The sequence below is a fragment of the Ovis canadensis genome, chromosome 1 (assembly GCF_042477335.2).
Source record: "Ovis canadensis isolate MfBH-ARS-UI-01 breed Bighorn chromosome 1, ARS-UI_OviCan_v2, whole genome shotgun sequence".
NCBI lineage: Eukaryota > Metazoa > Chordata > Mammalia > Artiodactyla > Bovidae > Ovis > Ovis canadensis.
This window is the reverse complement of record NC_091245.1, coordinates 204,333,934-204,347,226: the sequence shown is the minus strand read 5'-3', so window position 1 is coordinate 204,347,226 and position 13,293 is coordinate 204,333,934. Positions and strand designations below refer to the sequence as shown.

General features: G+C 45.0%; 1 protein-coding gene across 1 annotated transcript in view; it reads right to left on the bottom strand.

The window, feature by feature from the left end:
• The window catches only part of ETV5 (ETS variant transcription factor 5), a 59,044-nt gene extending 49,361 nt beyond the window's left edge, over positions 1–9,683 (bottom strand). The window contains exons 1-5 of the mRNA XM_069558668.1: positions 9,419–9,683; positions 6,212–6,329; positions 6,008–6,095; positions 5,827–5,874; positions 5,683–5,733 (exon numbers count right to left, since the gene is read on the bottom strand). Coding sequence (XP_069414769.1) covers positions 5,683–5,733; positions 5,827–5,874; positions 6,008–6,095; positions 6,212–6,256 — 232 coding nt within the window. The 5' untranslated portion in view covers positions 6,257–6,329; positions 9,419–9,683. The remainder of the gene's footprint in view (positions 1–5,682; positions 5,734–5,826; positions 5,875–6,007; positions 6,096–6,211; positions 6,330–9,418) is intronic.
• Between the last annotated feature and the right edge of the window lie 3,610 nt (positions 9,684–13,293).

Genomic DNA, 13,293 nt, shown 5'->3' with positions numbered 1-13,293 from the left:
TAGGCAGGGGTGCCTCTTTGCTAGGCAGGGCCCCTTTATGAAGGGACTCTTCTCAACTGTAACATCCGAGTTTCTGAGTGGCTAGTCCACTGTCATTTACCTGCCAAACTCAAGGGTGGACAACCTTTTGGTTACATACCCGCACACTCGTGTGCACCCACCCAGACACACTAGGGGCCTAGTGTCTTTGTGTCTCCTTTATTTTAAGCTGAGTCTTTTACAGGAATGGGACAATGATAAAAACTGACGACCAAAGCCTCTGTCAAATGAGCTTGATGAGTTCACAAAATGAATTTTTAAAAAAGAAACCTAATCCGGTACTGGCATCAGCATGCCTGGCACTTGTCCAAGAGCTGGGAGCTGCAACATGACAAGACTCCGAGCTCCTTGGACTGCAAGTGGAGAAGCGCTATGTGCCAGGGCACAGATGGGGCCCAGGCTGCCTCAAGGGCAGCCATGTGCCCGAGGGGGGGCTGTCAGCCTCTGAGCCCAGATGAGTTTTATCACAATCAAGACCCCAGAAACATGTGGAGGAACAGTCTCTGGGTAGAGGATTACACATCAGACCCTACCCCACCCCACCAGTGGTAATGTTTTTTCTAGGACTGAAGTTAAAACAGTGATACTAGATGGGTGAAATGGCAGATAATAGAAATTCTCAGCTTTATCAGACTACCCACATCTTAATCTTAAGGCAGAAGAATGCTGAAAAACAGGGGACAGACTGTAATTTCGTGATGCTGGGATTTTGTTACCTCTGGAATCTACAAAAGTGATCTGCCCAGCAGACACAGGTGTAATTTTCTATCCCAAGTCTTTTGCACCAAACATGGAAGACTGGAAGGGTTACTGGGTTTTATTAGAGGATTGAGAGCGGAGAGACATAGCAGAGGAAGAGAAAAAGTCTGTTGTTTTTAATAAGCCTAACTGAATTAAAGTTAGATGAAAACAGATTTTGTGTAAACACATGGCTCTGTTCAATAAATGGGAATGTTAGGGCTTTGGTTCTTAGGAGTCCTGCATTATAAGGATTTTGGATGCTATCAAGGATAGGATTTCAAATCATGTAGCCCTTTCTCAGTGGTAAGGTAGGGAGACACTGAAAGGTTTGTAAAAATTGGAGTCAAATAACCTCTAGCTTTCCTGCTCTTGCTTTAGCTCTCTTGTTTCTTCTCTCTACCTTCAGAGCTATAGGCTCTGGAAAAGGATTAAATAAGAGCCTCAACTCCCTCAAGCCTCTTATTTTTAAAGTGCCTACTGTTGTCTTTTTCACCTTGTGTTAAGAAAGACTTTAGGATGCTCCTTTCATATAGAAATGGCCCAAGAACAGAAAGCAAGTAAACGGAGAGTTTGCTACAGTATTTCTGGGGCCAAAATAACTGCCCTCTCCCAGAGGAAGTCACTCCTTCCCCCACCATATCAACCTCCTGAGCAGTTAAAAAAAAAATCCAGATGAATAATCTCATATTGAAATGGGATTAAGATCAATATACTTTAGGTTCAAGGGCTGCCATAACAGTTAATCCTATTTCCCAGCCATCTATTGCAAATGTCTTTATGAAAAGTTGATTTTATCAGTTAATTAGCCAGTCTTAGGAAATTACCCTTACTTCCTCCAGTCAGTCCATTCTTTTTGAAGCACAGATCTAAGAAGAACACTTCAAGGGGAAAACACGGCCATTTGGATTTTAAAACCATTCTTTAAACTATATTTGTTTAGAGATCATGTTTTAAAATAAGATTTTACCGTGTCTTTTCCTCAATGTAAAATATTTTATTTCTTCAAAATGCTGCCAGGTATAACAGTCACAATATCACAGTGAAATGAGTGAAATTTTAAAAAATCAAAACTTAAATCTGCATTTAAAAACGCTATGTATATATGCTAAAACCTAGTAATACCCTAGGTTTCCCTGAGGGCTCAGCGGTAAAGAATCCACCTGCAATGCAGGAGACACGGGTTCAATCCCTGGGTCAGGAGACTCCCTGGAGGAGGAAATGGCCACCCACTTCAGTATTTTTGCCTGGGAAATCCTAGAGACAGAGGAGACTGGTGGGCTACAGTCCATGGTTCCCAAAGAATCAGACTGAGAAAAGACAGTAATACCCTAAGATGCCCAAACAATCAGTTCAGAAAATTGAATATTAAGGTGTCCAAACAGTTCAGAAAACTGAATTATCAACTCCCACCCCTAACCCAACACTAAGCCCTTTGATTGTTATCCTCAGTTTCGATTTGCAGCTGATTCTGTAAAATGTAGTACATACTTATTTACTGGCCCAGATTCCGTGGCTTGGTAGCTCTGTGTGTTACTGCACATGTAGCTAAACACGTTTATAACACATAGGATACACAGTGTGTACACGCACAAACGTCTTTTGGAAAACATACCAGTTTTCTGATTTTTCTGTTTTATCATTTCTCTTTCTTCCAAATCCTATGCACAAAACTCAAAGCACCAAGGTACTTAATAAGTTTCTTGGGACTGTAGAATGAAGAGAACTATGGGTTAGACTGGGCAGCCCACTCTCAACCAGGCTTTCCTAAGGGCCAGCTCCAGGCATCTGAAATCATGAGGAAACCTCTGAGTATGACAGTGCCCTTGGTTCTGCAGCTTTGTGAGAGCTTCTTTAAGGATAGGATTTTATATACTTTTCCTCCCTCATTTCACTTAACCCCTCCCATTTGCCCCTAATCACCGGTGTGTCTCCAGCTGTCTGGACCTTATATTATCCCCTTAATAAAATGAAAGGGTTAGGCAAGACCATCTCTAAAAGGGACTTGTAGCTCAAACAGTCTGGGATCTTCAGGGTTATTTATCAGGATCAAGGGACAATGGGTGGCAAAGGCAGAACCCCTATGTCTATAGGTGGCACTTTTTATTCCCTTGAACATGACCTGTAAGAGATTCTAGGGGGGATACTTAACTAACTTCTGTATTTGTGAAGTAAGGGGAAATCTATACAACTAGAAGTAGGCTGGGCATTTCTATAAGACTTAAGAAATGTCTCACCTCTCTTTTAACTCTTAAGAACAGCGGTTTCATTTATTTAAAAAAAATTTATGAATGGATGCCTATGGGTAGGAACCCAAATCTGGAAAATATAAAAAACCTCTTTAGAAGCTGAGCTGACAGCGTTTACCAAAAAAAGTAAGCCATCATCTTCAAACCTGACCTTCTAAAATAAGTTACCCACATTACTTGGTATTTCTTTTTCTCTACATACATACCAAAACTCTCACATACAACATGGAAAACTAGTCAAGTCAACAGTAACAGGAAAGGTAGACTACTGCTCATGGCAGGTCACATAAGAGTATTTGTTACAAATGTTTCAGCCACCTTCGGGGAGGGATTTGCCTTACCGGGCAAGTGCAAGTTTGGTTTCCAATTCATTGATCCAGTGATTTAAACTGGTTCGAAAGATTTTATTAAAGTTGCATGAGCTTCTCCTACTTCCCTGGAAGTCAGGGCTCTTCCAGAAGGAGGCTGGAGTGGAAGCTGATCCTCAATAGGAGATTGTGAAATGTACTTACAGAGAAAGGGTCTCTGCCCAGCCCTGGGCTCTGCCAGCTCCCGTGAGTCTATACTGCCTGTCTCAACTGCAGTGAAAAGTCACACATATAACAGCAAGGAGACATAGTTCAAGAATACACCTCCCCACATCTGTGTTCCTGCCTAACCTCTGTCTGAATCTATCCTTCTTTTGGCTTCATCTCTAGAAAGAAAAGTAAGAGAAGAGGGGAAAATTCTCAAAGACTCTCTGAGGCTACTCAAACATCTGCTTTATCCTTAAAGACAGAAAACCCCAACCTTAAGAAGTTAAAGCAAAAAGCAAACAAAGAAACACATCACACTTGGTAAGCAGAAACATCTCCCAAAGCAGCTCCATTTTAGGTATGGCACTTTAAAGAACTTCGCACATTCTATTTGCTGAGCAGGAATTATTTCTAAGGAGCCAGAACACATTTATTGATTCCTTTACTGAAGCCTCTTCCTGCAGATAAATATCTATCCAAATATCCTGTCTGCTGACATCTTTCTCTAAGGAACCTACCTCTGCTTCAGCACATGAAATCTATCTGAATGCAGTTATCTCACCTCCCTTCTAACTCTTCTGGGTTATAGAGAAACAAACAAAAGTGTCATAAAAGCATTTCAAAGAAACTCTGCCAAGAAAGCCTCCCAAACAGACTGCAGTTTATGCTGCTCTGAGCAAGGACTGGAAAGGCTGGGCCAGACTGTCAACACAGAACAAAGTCGAATTATAATCCTGTCTTTTATCTTGCGCGCGCGTGTACACACACACGTACACACATACACTCTCTCTCTCTCTCTCTCTCTCTCTCTCTCTCTCTTTAGGTTATCTTTCTTTAGCCCTTCAGTGGCAAGTTTCCCAATCATTTGAAAGCAATCAGAGGGCAATAATTAACATGCATTTACTTTCCTATAGAAAACATCCACACCAAGCTGTGACAAAGCTAAGGTAACCCTGCATCTGTGAGTTACAGTTTGTTCCCTTTTCACATTTCCTAGCATCTCCCCAGGAATATGAGGCCTATCATTAAACAATGTTTAGCTAGTACCTCTGGCCTTTCATGTATTGATTTCGAATATGCAGCTTTTACTTAGATCCAAAGATATCCTCTCTCCCAGTGGCATTTTTACACACACACACACACACACACAAGATAAGACAAAGCTGGGAAAAATGTGTTGGTGCAAAATGAGAAATCAAATCCTTGCCTGGCTCAGGTGCTTGCTATTGTAAACTATGACTAAGACACAAATTTTTCTATGATGCAACTCTCAAGAGGCAGCATTTTCTCCAGGCCTATCTTCTAAACCTGCTCATTCGCCAGTGACTAATGCTCTCTAGAGCTGCCCTGTGCTGCTCAAATTTCATCAGCCAGCTTTGTCCTTGATAGCTCTGCCTGGACCATGAAAGCTCCCAGACCTGTTGAGGACAGCCCCCAAAAGATCAGTGCAAAGCTAACTGTGCCCTTGCCAGCACCCTAGAGCCGTCTTCTGAGCTTCCATGGCATTTGTTATCTCAGTGATATGAGCACTTAAAGACCATTTTAAGTAAAGGTTTTTACTCTTCTCTGAATGATAGTCTTGACAACTACATGAAAAATAAGTGTAAATCAGGTCACCCTGTGACCATTTTTTGGTCAACTTTGAGCTAGAAAAGAAACTGACAACATGTTGGGTGAAGCCACAATTAACTGAAATCTTTCATTAACTATTTTCTGCACCTTTAAAAGAAAAAAAAAAGTCAGGCTCATGATTTCTATCAAGGACTTAATTTATAAAAGCCCCAAAAAACCACTGGAAGAGAATGTCTGATTAATGGATGCTTGGTCCAGTAACTTATATATAACTTTAGTTAACTTAAGAATTAGGATTTTTTGAGCTTGAAGTTTTGCAAAATTCTTTAGGCAAAAATTTTAAGATAATCATATTTGGTAAACCTTACCTGTAATAAAAGTACTTTAAAATAACTTCAGTGAGGAACGAAATGAGAGTTTGGGAAGGGGGTTAATTTTGAATTATTAAAAGAAACCAAACACATACCAGGTCCAAAGAGGCTGGCTACAGCTGAAAAGTATTCTAGACACGGATGATCGAGGACCAAACACTCCCAGAACACATGTGCCACCACCAGAAAGGTACTTACAGTTATCAGACTGAAAATCTGGGACAAACTGTTCGTCATCAGGAACTTGTGCTAGAAAAGAGATTTTTATTTTAGATCTTTAAGTTTTATTAAAAAGCACAGTAAAATGTTTTCTGTGGAAAACAGAACAGCCAAGAAACTTGCCTTCAGCTAACCAAGCCTCTTGAAGTTGACTGAGATCCTGAAACAACTCTGGAATTGAAAACAGAAGACACCAGAATGAGGAGAATTCTCCTAGGGGGAAGAGGGAAGAAGCTGGCTGTGTGCGGCAGTTTTCACAGGGAGCCATATGAACAAGCCACAACAGAAGGGAGAGCTGCACTACCTTCAGAATCATGAGCCAGATCTGTGTCCAAAAACTTCCTCTTTCTGTCAATCACAGGCCGCCCTCTACTCTCCTCTGACCGAGATTTCTGAAAGAGGCCAATAGACAGTTAAGACGCAAGTGTAGTAAAGGGGTCCAAAGGGGGCTGTGCCATAAGACTCACATTTGAAGAAGGAAGACAAACCAAAAGCCACATAAACTTACCCCTGGGACCATAAAAGGGACTTGTTGATCATAAAACCCATCCATGGTGCTTCCAACGTCTCTAATATCACTTTGGAAGGTTTCAGCATTGAGCAATTTCTGGGGGGAAGGGGTCCTCCTGTAATAGGAATTTGGGACATTTTAGCCCAGGTGAGGGGAAAGAAATGAAGTGATTTTATATTGCTAGTTCTTTTAGCAATGTTCTTTTCTGTTGGAAATCACTCACTCACTCTGAGGTACTTAAAGACCACCATTCAAGGTGTAAGCTTTATAGACTAACCTGGGCTTGATTAAGGGCATCAAAGATTCATGGTACACTTAGTGCCAAATCCATTCACCTAGTCATTCTTTTAATCTTTTTTATTTAATCATTAAGATTATAGGTTTACTACCATCTGTCTCCTACCAAAAAAATAAATAAATAAATAAAAAGGACCTTATTTTCATCTAAAAAGATGATTTCAAGATTCTTTCTGTAAGAAGATTCCCCAGGGTGTTTGTAGTGTTAGGGTTTTTTTGTTTTTGTTTTTTTAAGACAATTTAATTTTTGATAGTACAGTGACAGGAAGTAGAGAAACTGGGTTTAAGCATTCCAAATTATTTGCAATTAAGAATCTGACATACATAGTGCTTCTAAAAGTATTTTGTAGGTCAGTGGTAAAAAACTATATATAGCTCCAAGAATATAAGTATCCAGAGATATACTTATCTTCAGACACAACTCTTCATTAAAACTTAAATCTTTTGTCCAAACAGGTATAGTGTTGGTAATGTCACAGATATCTTCATGGCAACTCACAGAGAAAGCTATAACATTTCCAAAACTAATGCATAAAGTTAACTAAATTCCATTACACATATTTTAAATGCATCTCTACCACAGATCTTTAAAAATCATTAAAAGGAAAAGTTTCACGGAAAGAAAAATCTATTATAGTGAAATCAATTTTTCTTACATGATTTAGAAAATTAAACTGTTTCAGCACTGTCAAGTATTGGGTTTTGGAAAGAGAGGCTGGGGATCCAAATGGACAGGAGGGAACTGTTTCTAATTTGGGAGGTATAAAGTAACAATGTCAGGAAGGTACCATTCTTCAAATAAAAATTCAGTTAGGTCAATAAAATGGGAGAAATATTAATTTCACTCACCCCAGCTCTAAGCAATTCAAAATAATTAAGGATAAATCTTTTTAAGTAGTATACAAATTTTAAATAGGGAACCTTTTCTCAGTGGGCAATGGCATCCAATTTGTTTTTCATACTGTGTGAAGCATATCAAATTTTTGTATGTTAGTATACAAGGAAACCCTTCACCGCCAGCCTCCCCTCCGCACCTTAGTCCAAGTAATAAAATATTTTCAAAGTCAGGGGGAGAGGAGCAAAACTACACACTTCGTAACTTCCTAGAAAAACACTCCAGGTAGCTTGCCTGCATGCCTTCCAAACAAGCGCTAAAAAGTTCAACATAAAGTTTTCTTCCCAAATGTCACCAACCCGTAAACAAAATCAGAGAGGGCATCAGCAGCGAGTTGAAGGGCAAGAAAACGAGTTCTCTGTAGCCTTCAAAAATTTGTCAATTTAAATAAGTCATGGTCTTAGAAAGTCTGTAAACGTCTATAGGAGAAGTGGACAACGGGTAGGAGATCGGAGGGGTAGATATTTTCAGAGATTCACAATGAAATACGACGCAAAAATACTTCACCATGAAAAGCAAAAATAGTTTTTAAAAAATTAAAGAAGCTGTTATAAGCAAACCCAAAAGAAGAGGTAACAAAAGTTCTTTAAAGCAGCTCTCAAAGTTCAAGGGCTAGAAAAATCGCGTTCAAAGTATACATATTTTTTTAAGCTTGAAGGGAAAGCTCGAATTCATCCAGGAGTTTAGACCACTTCCTTTGTGCCCCCCCCCAACCCCCACCTCCCGGTACCCCCAGGAAAAACTTTAACACTGCTTAGCGGCGCGATCGAGGCCCCTCCCCCGCGGCGCGCAGCGGGCCCGGTTTTATGAATGAGAGAGCGAGCCGCAGCCGCCACATCAGGTAAAGGCTGTAACTGGATCCCTCGCACTGGGCCCCATTCACAAAACAAGACACACTTCCACCCAATTCCCAGCCTTCTCCATTCATGAAAACTCCTTCAGATGAGCCCCCGCCCCCACTCCCAACGCAAGCCCTGCCTCCGACGCAGGCCCCTCACCCCAGCGTTTTAGAAGAAAGCTCAATGCTTCATTCACAAAAAAAAGGAAAGGAAAAAAAAAAGCCGCAGGGAGCAGCGAGCCAACGAAAGAAACCCGCTTCATTCATAAAGTCACCCACATTCATAAAAACGAGCTGCGGCGCCGGGAGCTACCAACCGCCTCCAATCCTTCCCCCACCCCAAAACCCTTCCAAACATCTCTCTTTGGCACCCCTCTTCAATCAGGAGTTCGGCTCCCCCCTAGAGGTCCCCTCCCCTCTGAAAATTCGGTCAGATCCCAAATCCAGCTCGAAGCTCCAACGTCTCTCCATCCCCCTCCGCACCCATCTTTTTCTTTTCCACCATCCCCAGGCCGCGGTTCTTATGTTCCCCGATTTCTCCAGAATCGCCGGCAACCTGACGCCCTCAGTCTGCTGGGGGTGGGATGGGGGGGATTGGGTGTCCGCTTTCCACAACCTGAAACTTGCAAGGCCTGCATAAGTTCCTGGCCGACCCCCAACGCCACACGCTGCACATGCCTATGTCACTTTACCCCTCCTGGTACTGGGGTGGGGGCGCATCACCTCTCAAACATTCTCCCCAAGCTGCTTTCTGCCGCCTCCTCCCCACTGCAAAGATCGGCGGAGTGCCTCTTCTCGCGAGCCTCCAAGAACCCTCGAGGTTCTCAGATCTCCAGAGACTGTAAAGACCGCAACTCCGCACCCTTCCATCCCCACCCGGGAGCCCCCGCACCTCGCGTTCCCGCCGGCCTCCCCCGCGACGTGCGGAAACCCGTTCTCCTCGCGCTCCGGAACCGTTAGCCGCCCCCGTCCGACGCCTCCCAGGAACCGAACCGGACCGGGCCCCGGGAGGAGAGGAGGGCGGTGAGCTCCGCGAGGGAGGGGGGCCCAACCTCGATTTAAAAAGTGCACCCCGACTTTGAGGATTCTGAATCAGCCAGTGAACTCTAGCCAGCTGGGCCCTTCCTGGACACCCCACTCAGAAGCCCCCGCTGTCCACTTGACGCCCCCTCACCTGAGGCGGTGGCTCTCCTCCCCTTGCAGCGGCCCCGGGGCGCAGGCGCGCTCACGCACGCGCGCACCGGGCCCGGGAGCCTAGGCTAATGGCTGGGCCGAACCGCTCCGAGAACACTGAACCGCTCCGCGCACCAGCGGCTGGACTCTGCGCCGCAGCTGCCAACCAGGCTGGAGCGCTGGCCCGGCCCCCAGCGGCCTGCCGCTCCGCCCTCTGCTATTGGCCCGCGGCTGTAGCCCAGCCGCGTTTCCATTGGCCCGAGGCCGCTCCAGCGGCTGTCCATCGCTTCTTGTTTACCCTGTCTGCGGGCAAATCCAACCAAGCCGCCCCATCAACTCCGATTCCCATTGGTCAACAGCGCGTCCCTCCCTACCTCTCAGGGGTCTGTTTTGCATAATTTATGCAGTGGGGGACCATTGACCAATCAGCTCAGGCTTGTTTATATAATGAATATAAGGACGTTTTTCATTCATAAAAAACGCGACCTGAGGGGGAAGCTTAGCTGAGTCAGTGAAGCACTTAAAGGGGCAGAGAGCCTCGAGGAGCTGCCGTTCCTTCCTCGCAGCTCTCTCAACTTTTTACCGAGGTTTGGCTCTTTCCCCTTTCCCATTCACTCCTGCTTCTCTCCCCCCCAAACCCCCCACTCCCAGCAACACCCCCGCCAGGATAGGGCTACTGGGCGCCAGTCGTTCGCAGCTGCAGAACCAAAAGAAGCTATCATTTTAGGATTCAGACGAGAGGAATCCGTCATTCCACCCAGAAAGAAACTCGCTGACCGACCTGGGCGTTCGGCCCACAGAAACACAGAAAACGGAAACCGAGCTCTCTAATCTTAGTTACCTTTAAGAGAGGCCTTAATTTCCTTTAACTAGGTTTCCAGTGAGGGAAGAATAAGCAGTATCTTCCTTTTAAAATCTGAGCTCTCAAACAGATTTTAGTTACTATTTTATACTGGCAGGCCAAGGCCCAACCAAATCTCCATTTCTCCCCACGTTTAATTGCAGTTTATAACCGCCAGAGTGGGTTTTAGGACCCGAGATGAGAGAGGGTTGGCGCTCAAAGAAATCCTCTCCAGAGACGACGCCAGTCAGTCAGCCGACCTAGAAACATAAATCCCTCCGAAAGGGGCTTACAGAGGTAGATCGCCTGCCTCCCTCCTGGGACTGCTGTTTTCCATTTAAGTGTTGAATGCAAGATGGTGTATTTGCGAATTAGATCCCGTGCAGCTGGGAACGATGAGAAGCTACTCTGCTTGCCAAACGACCGGGCACTAACTGCAATTGCTGAGATTCTTAACACAGTGTTCCAGGAAACAAATAAGCAGTCCTCTCCCCTCTCCGCCCCCTCTGTCCCCTCCTGTGAAGGCCGTGGGGCGGCTCTCTACTCTCCCAGCATCCTGGGGCTTGTGAGGGAGTTCTTCTGTTCTCGTTTGTGTGCCCTGCCATTCACCCCATGTGCCAGGGGTGGAGAGGGAAGAAACCAAATGTCAAGAGAGAGCCCCTAATAAAAGGGGGCCCTAGCCAACTCTGGGGCTGCCTCCTACCACCATGGGCCTGGAGTGTGGATTTTAGAGAAAAAAAATTTTTTTTAAGTCAAAATTTTCCCACTTTCTTTTCTGCTTCCACTTAAGGTTCTTGTTAGTCACTCAGTCATGTCCCATTCTTTGAGGTCCTGTGGACTGTAGCAGGCCAGGCTCTGCTGTCCATGGGATTCTCCACATAAGAACACTGGAGTGGGTTGCCATGCTTTCCTCCAGGGGATCTTCCTGACCCAGGGACCGAACCCCAGTCTCCTGCGTTGCAGGCAGATTCTTTACCATCTGAACCACCAGGGAAGCCTTGGTCTGTCATTTATAGCCAAGAAAGACCAGAATTCACCAAAGGAAACCTGTAATTCCTAGGCCCAGTGCTGCCAAGCAAGAACCTTTGCAAAAGAATGGGATGGACATGGGTGGGTGGGTGGGAAAGTGCTCTGAACTTTTAGCAAGCAGTTCCATGGTATCTAGGGATTCCCTGATAGCTTGGTTTGTAAAGAATCCACCTGCAATGCAGGAGACCCTGGTTTGATTCCTGGATCGGGAAGATCTGCTGGAAGATTCCTGGGTTGGGAAGAAGAGATAGGCTACCCACTCTAGTATTCTTGGGCTTTCCTTGTGGCTCAGTTGGTAAAGAATCTGCCTGCAATGCGGAAGACCTGAGTTCAACCCCTAGGTTGGAAAGATCCCCTGGAGAAGGGAAAGGCTACCCACTCTAGTATTCTGGCCTGGAGAATTCCATGGACTGTATAGTCCATGGGGTTGCAAAGAGTTGGACACCACTGAGCGACTTTCACTTCACTTCACTTCACTTCCATGATATCTAGTGTCCTAGGAGAGCAATCTGAGAAGGCAATGGCACCGCACTGCAGTACTCTTGTCGGGAAAATCCTATGAACAAAGGAGCCTGGTAGGCTGCAGTCCATGGGGTCGCTAAGAGTCAGACATGACTGAGTGACTTCCCTTTTACTTTTCACTTTCATGCATTGGAGAAGGAAATGGCAACCCACTCCAGTGTTCTTGCCTGGAGAGTCCCAGAGACGGGGGAGCCTGGTGGGCTGCCGTCTATGGGGTTGCACCGAGTCAGACATGACTGAAGTGACTTAGCAGTAGTCGGACAGCAATATGCTCCCCACCCCAGCTGCAGTGAAGTTTTCCCCTAGAGAGCACAGCCCTAGAGCAATTGTGCTCCCTATGTTTTGCCGAGGGCTGTCTCCCTCCCTAGACTCAAGGCCCAGATAGTTCCAGGTTCTAGTCCTCCTCCTCCCCAGCTTGTCTGCCCTTCTCCTACCCCATTTCATCCCACCTTGTACTGCCCTTTGATCTAGTTTCTCCAGAAGAGCTTCAGAACTCCTCGTCAATCTGTCTTCAGGCCCCAACCTTTGGGTAGGCCTGCAGCCCATGGGGCCACATGTCCTTTACCATATAAGCCTTGGCACATCAATCACACTGGCTACAGGGAAACTATACAGGACACTTCAGTGAATTCCTCCATGGGGTTGGACTTGAAGCCTAAAGTATACCTTGGATGACCTATGCCTCAAGCCAAGGCTCTCCATCCCACCTTGGGAAGAAAAGCTGGGTATTTAAGTGGTAATGATGCATGCGAGCTTAGTCATGTCTAACTCTTTGTGACCCCCATGGACCGTAGCCCATCCTGGCAGAAATACTGGAGTGGGTTGCCGTTTCCTCCTTCAGGGGATCTGAGTCTCCTTCTTTGGCAGGTGGCTTCTTTACCACTGTACCATCTGGGAAGCCCAAATGGTAATAGCAGCTAGATTGGGGGCAGGGAAGGAGTTGGAAGATGGATTTTTAGGAGAAGATTGTCATTGACAGAAGATCATGGAGGGATTTGCACCAGAGCAGAGCTCTTGCCAACTAATGAGTCATTCAGTAAACATTTATTTTGTACCCAATACTCAGCCAAACCCTGTGTGCAGCAAAAATGTTAGCAATGAGTAAGATCCAGTGCTTGTCTTGGAGGAGCCCACCATCTATTGTACCATTCAACAACTTGAGTTTACCTAATGTGAAACCTGAACATGCCATGTACAATTCTCTATAGATTCTCTCATTTAATCCCCGTAAGAATAGAATTGGTCTCTGTAAAGTACAGATATTAACAATAGACAACAAACAAAGGCACAGATTAACTAATCTGCCAGTAGTTGCACAGTTTGTAGGTTTGTGAACCTGGATAGCACTAAGGCAAGTAGGCTTCAGACCCCATGTGCGGGAGACATAGCATGTGTCTCTGCTCAGAAAACCACCAGGAAATATAATTTGAACCCCAAATCGTAGAGGGCAGAACTGGTTGAAGTCATAAGGAGTCAGATTTTTA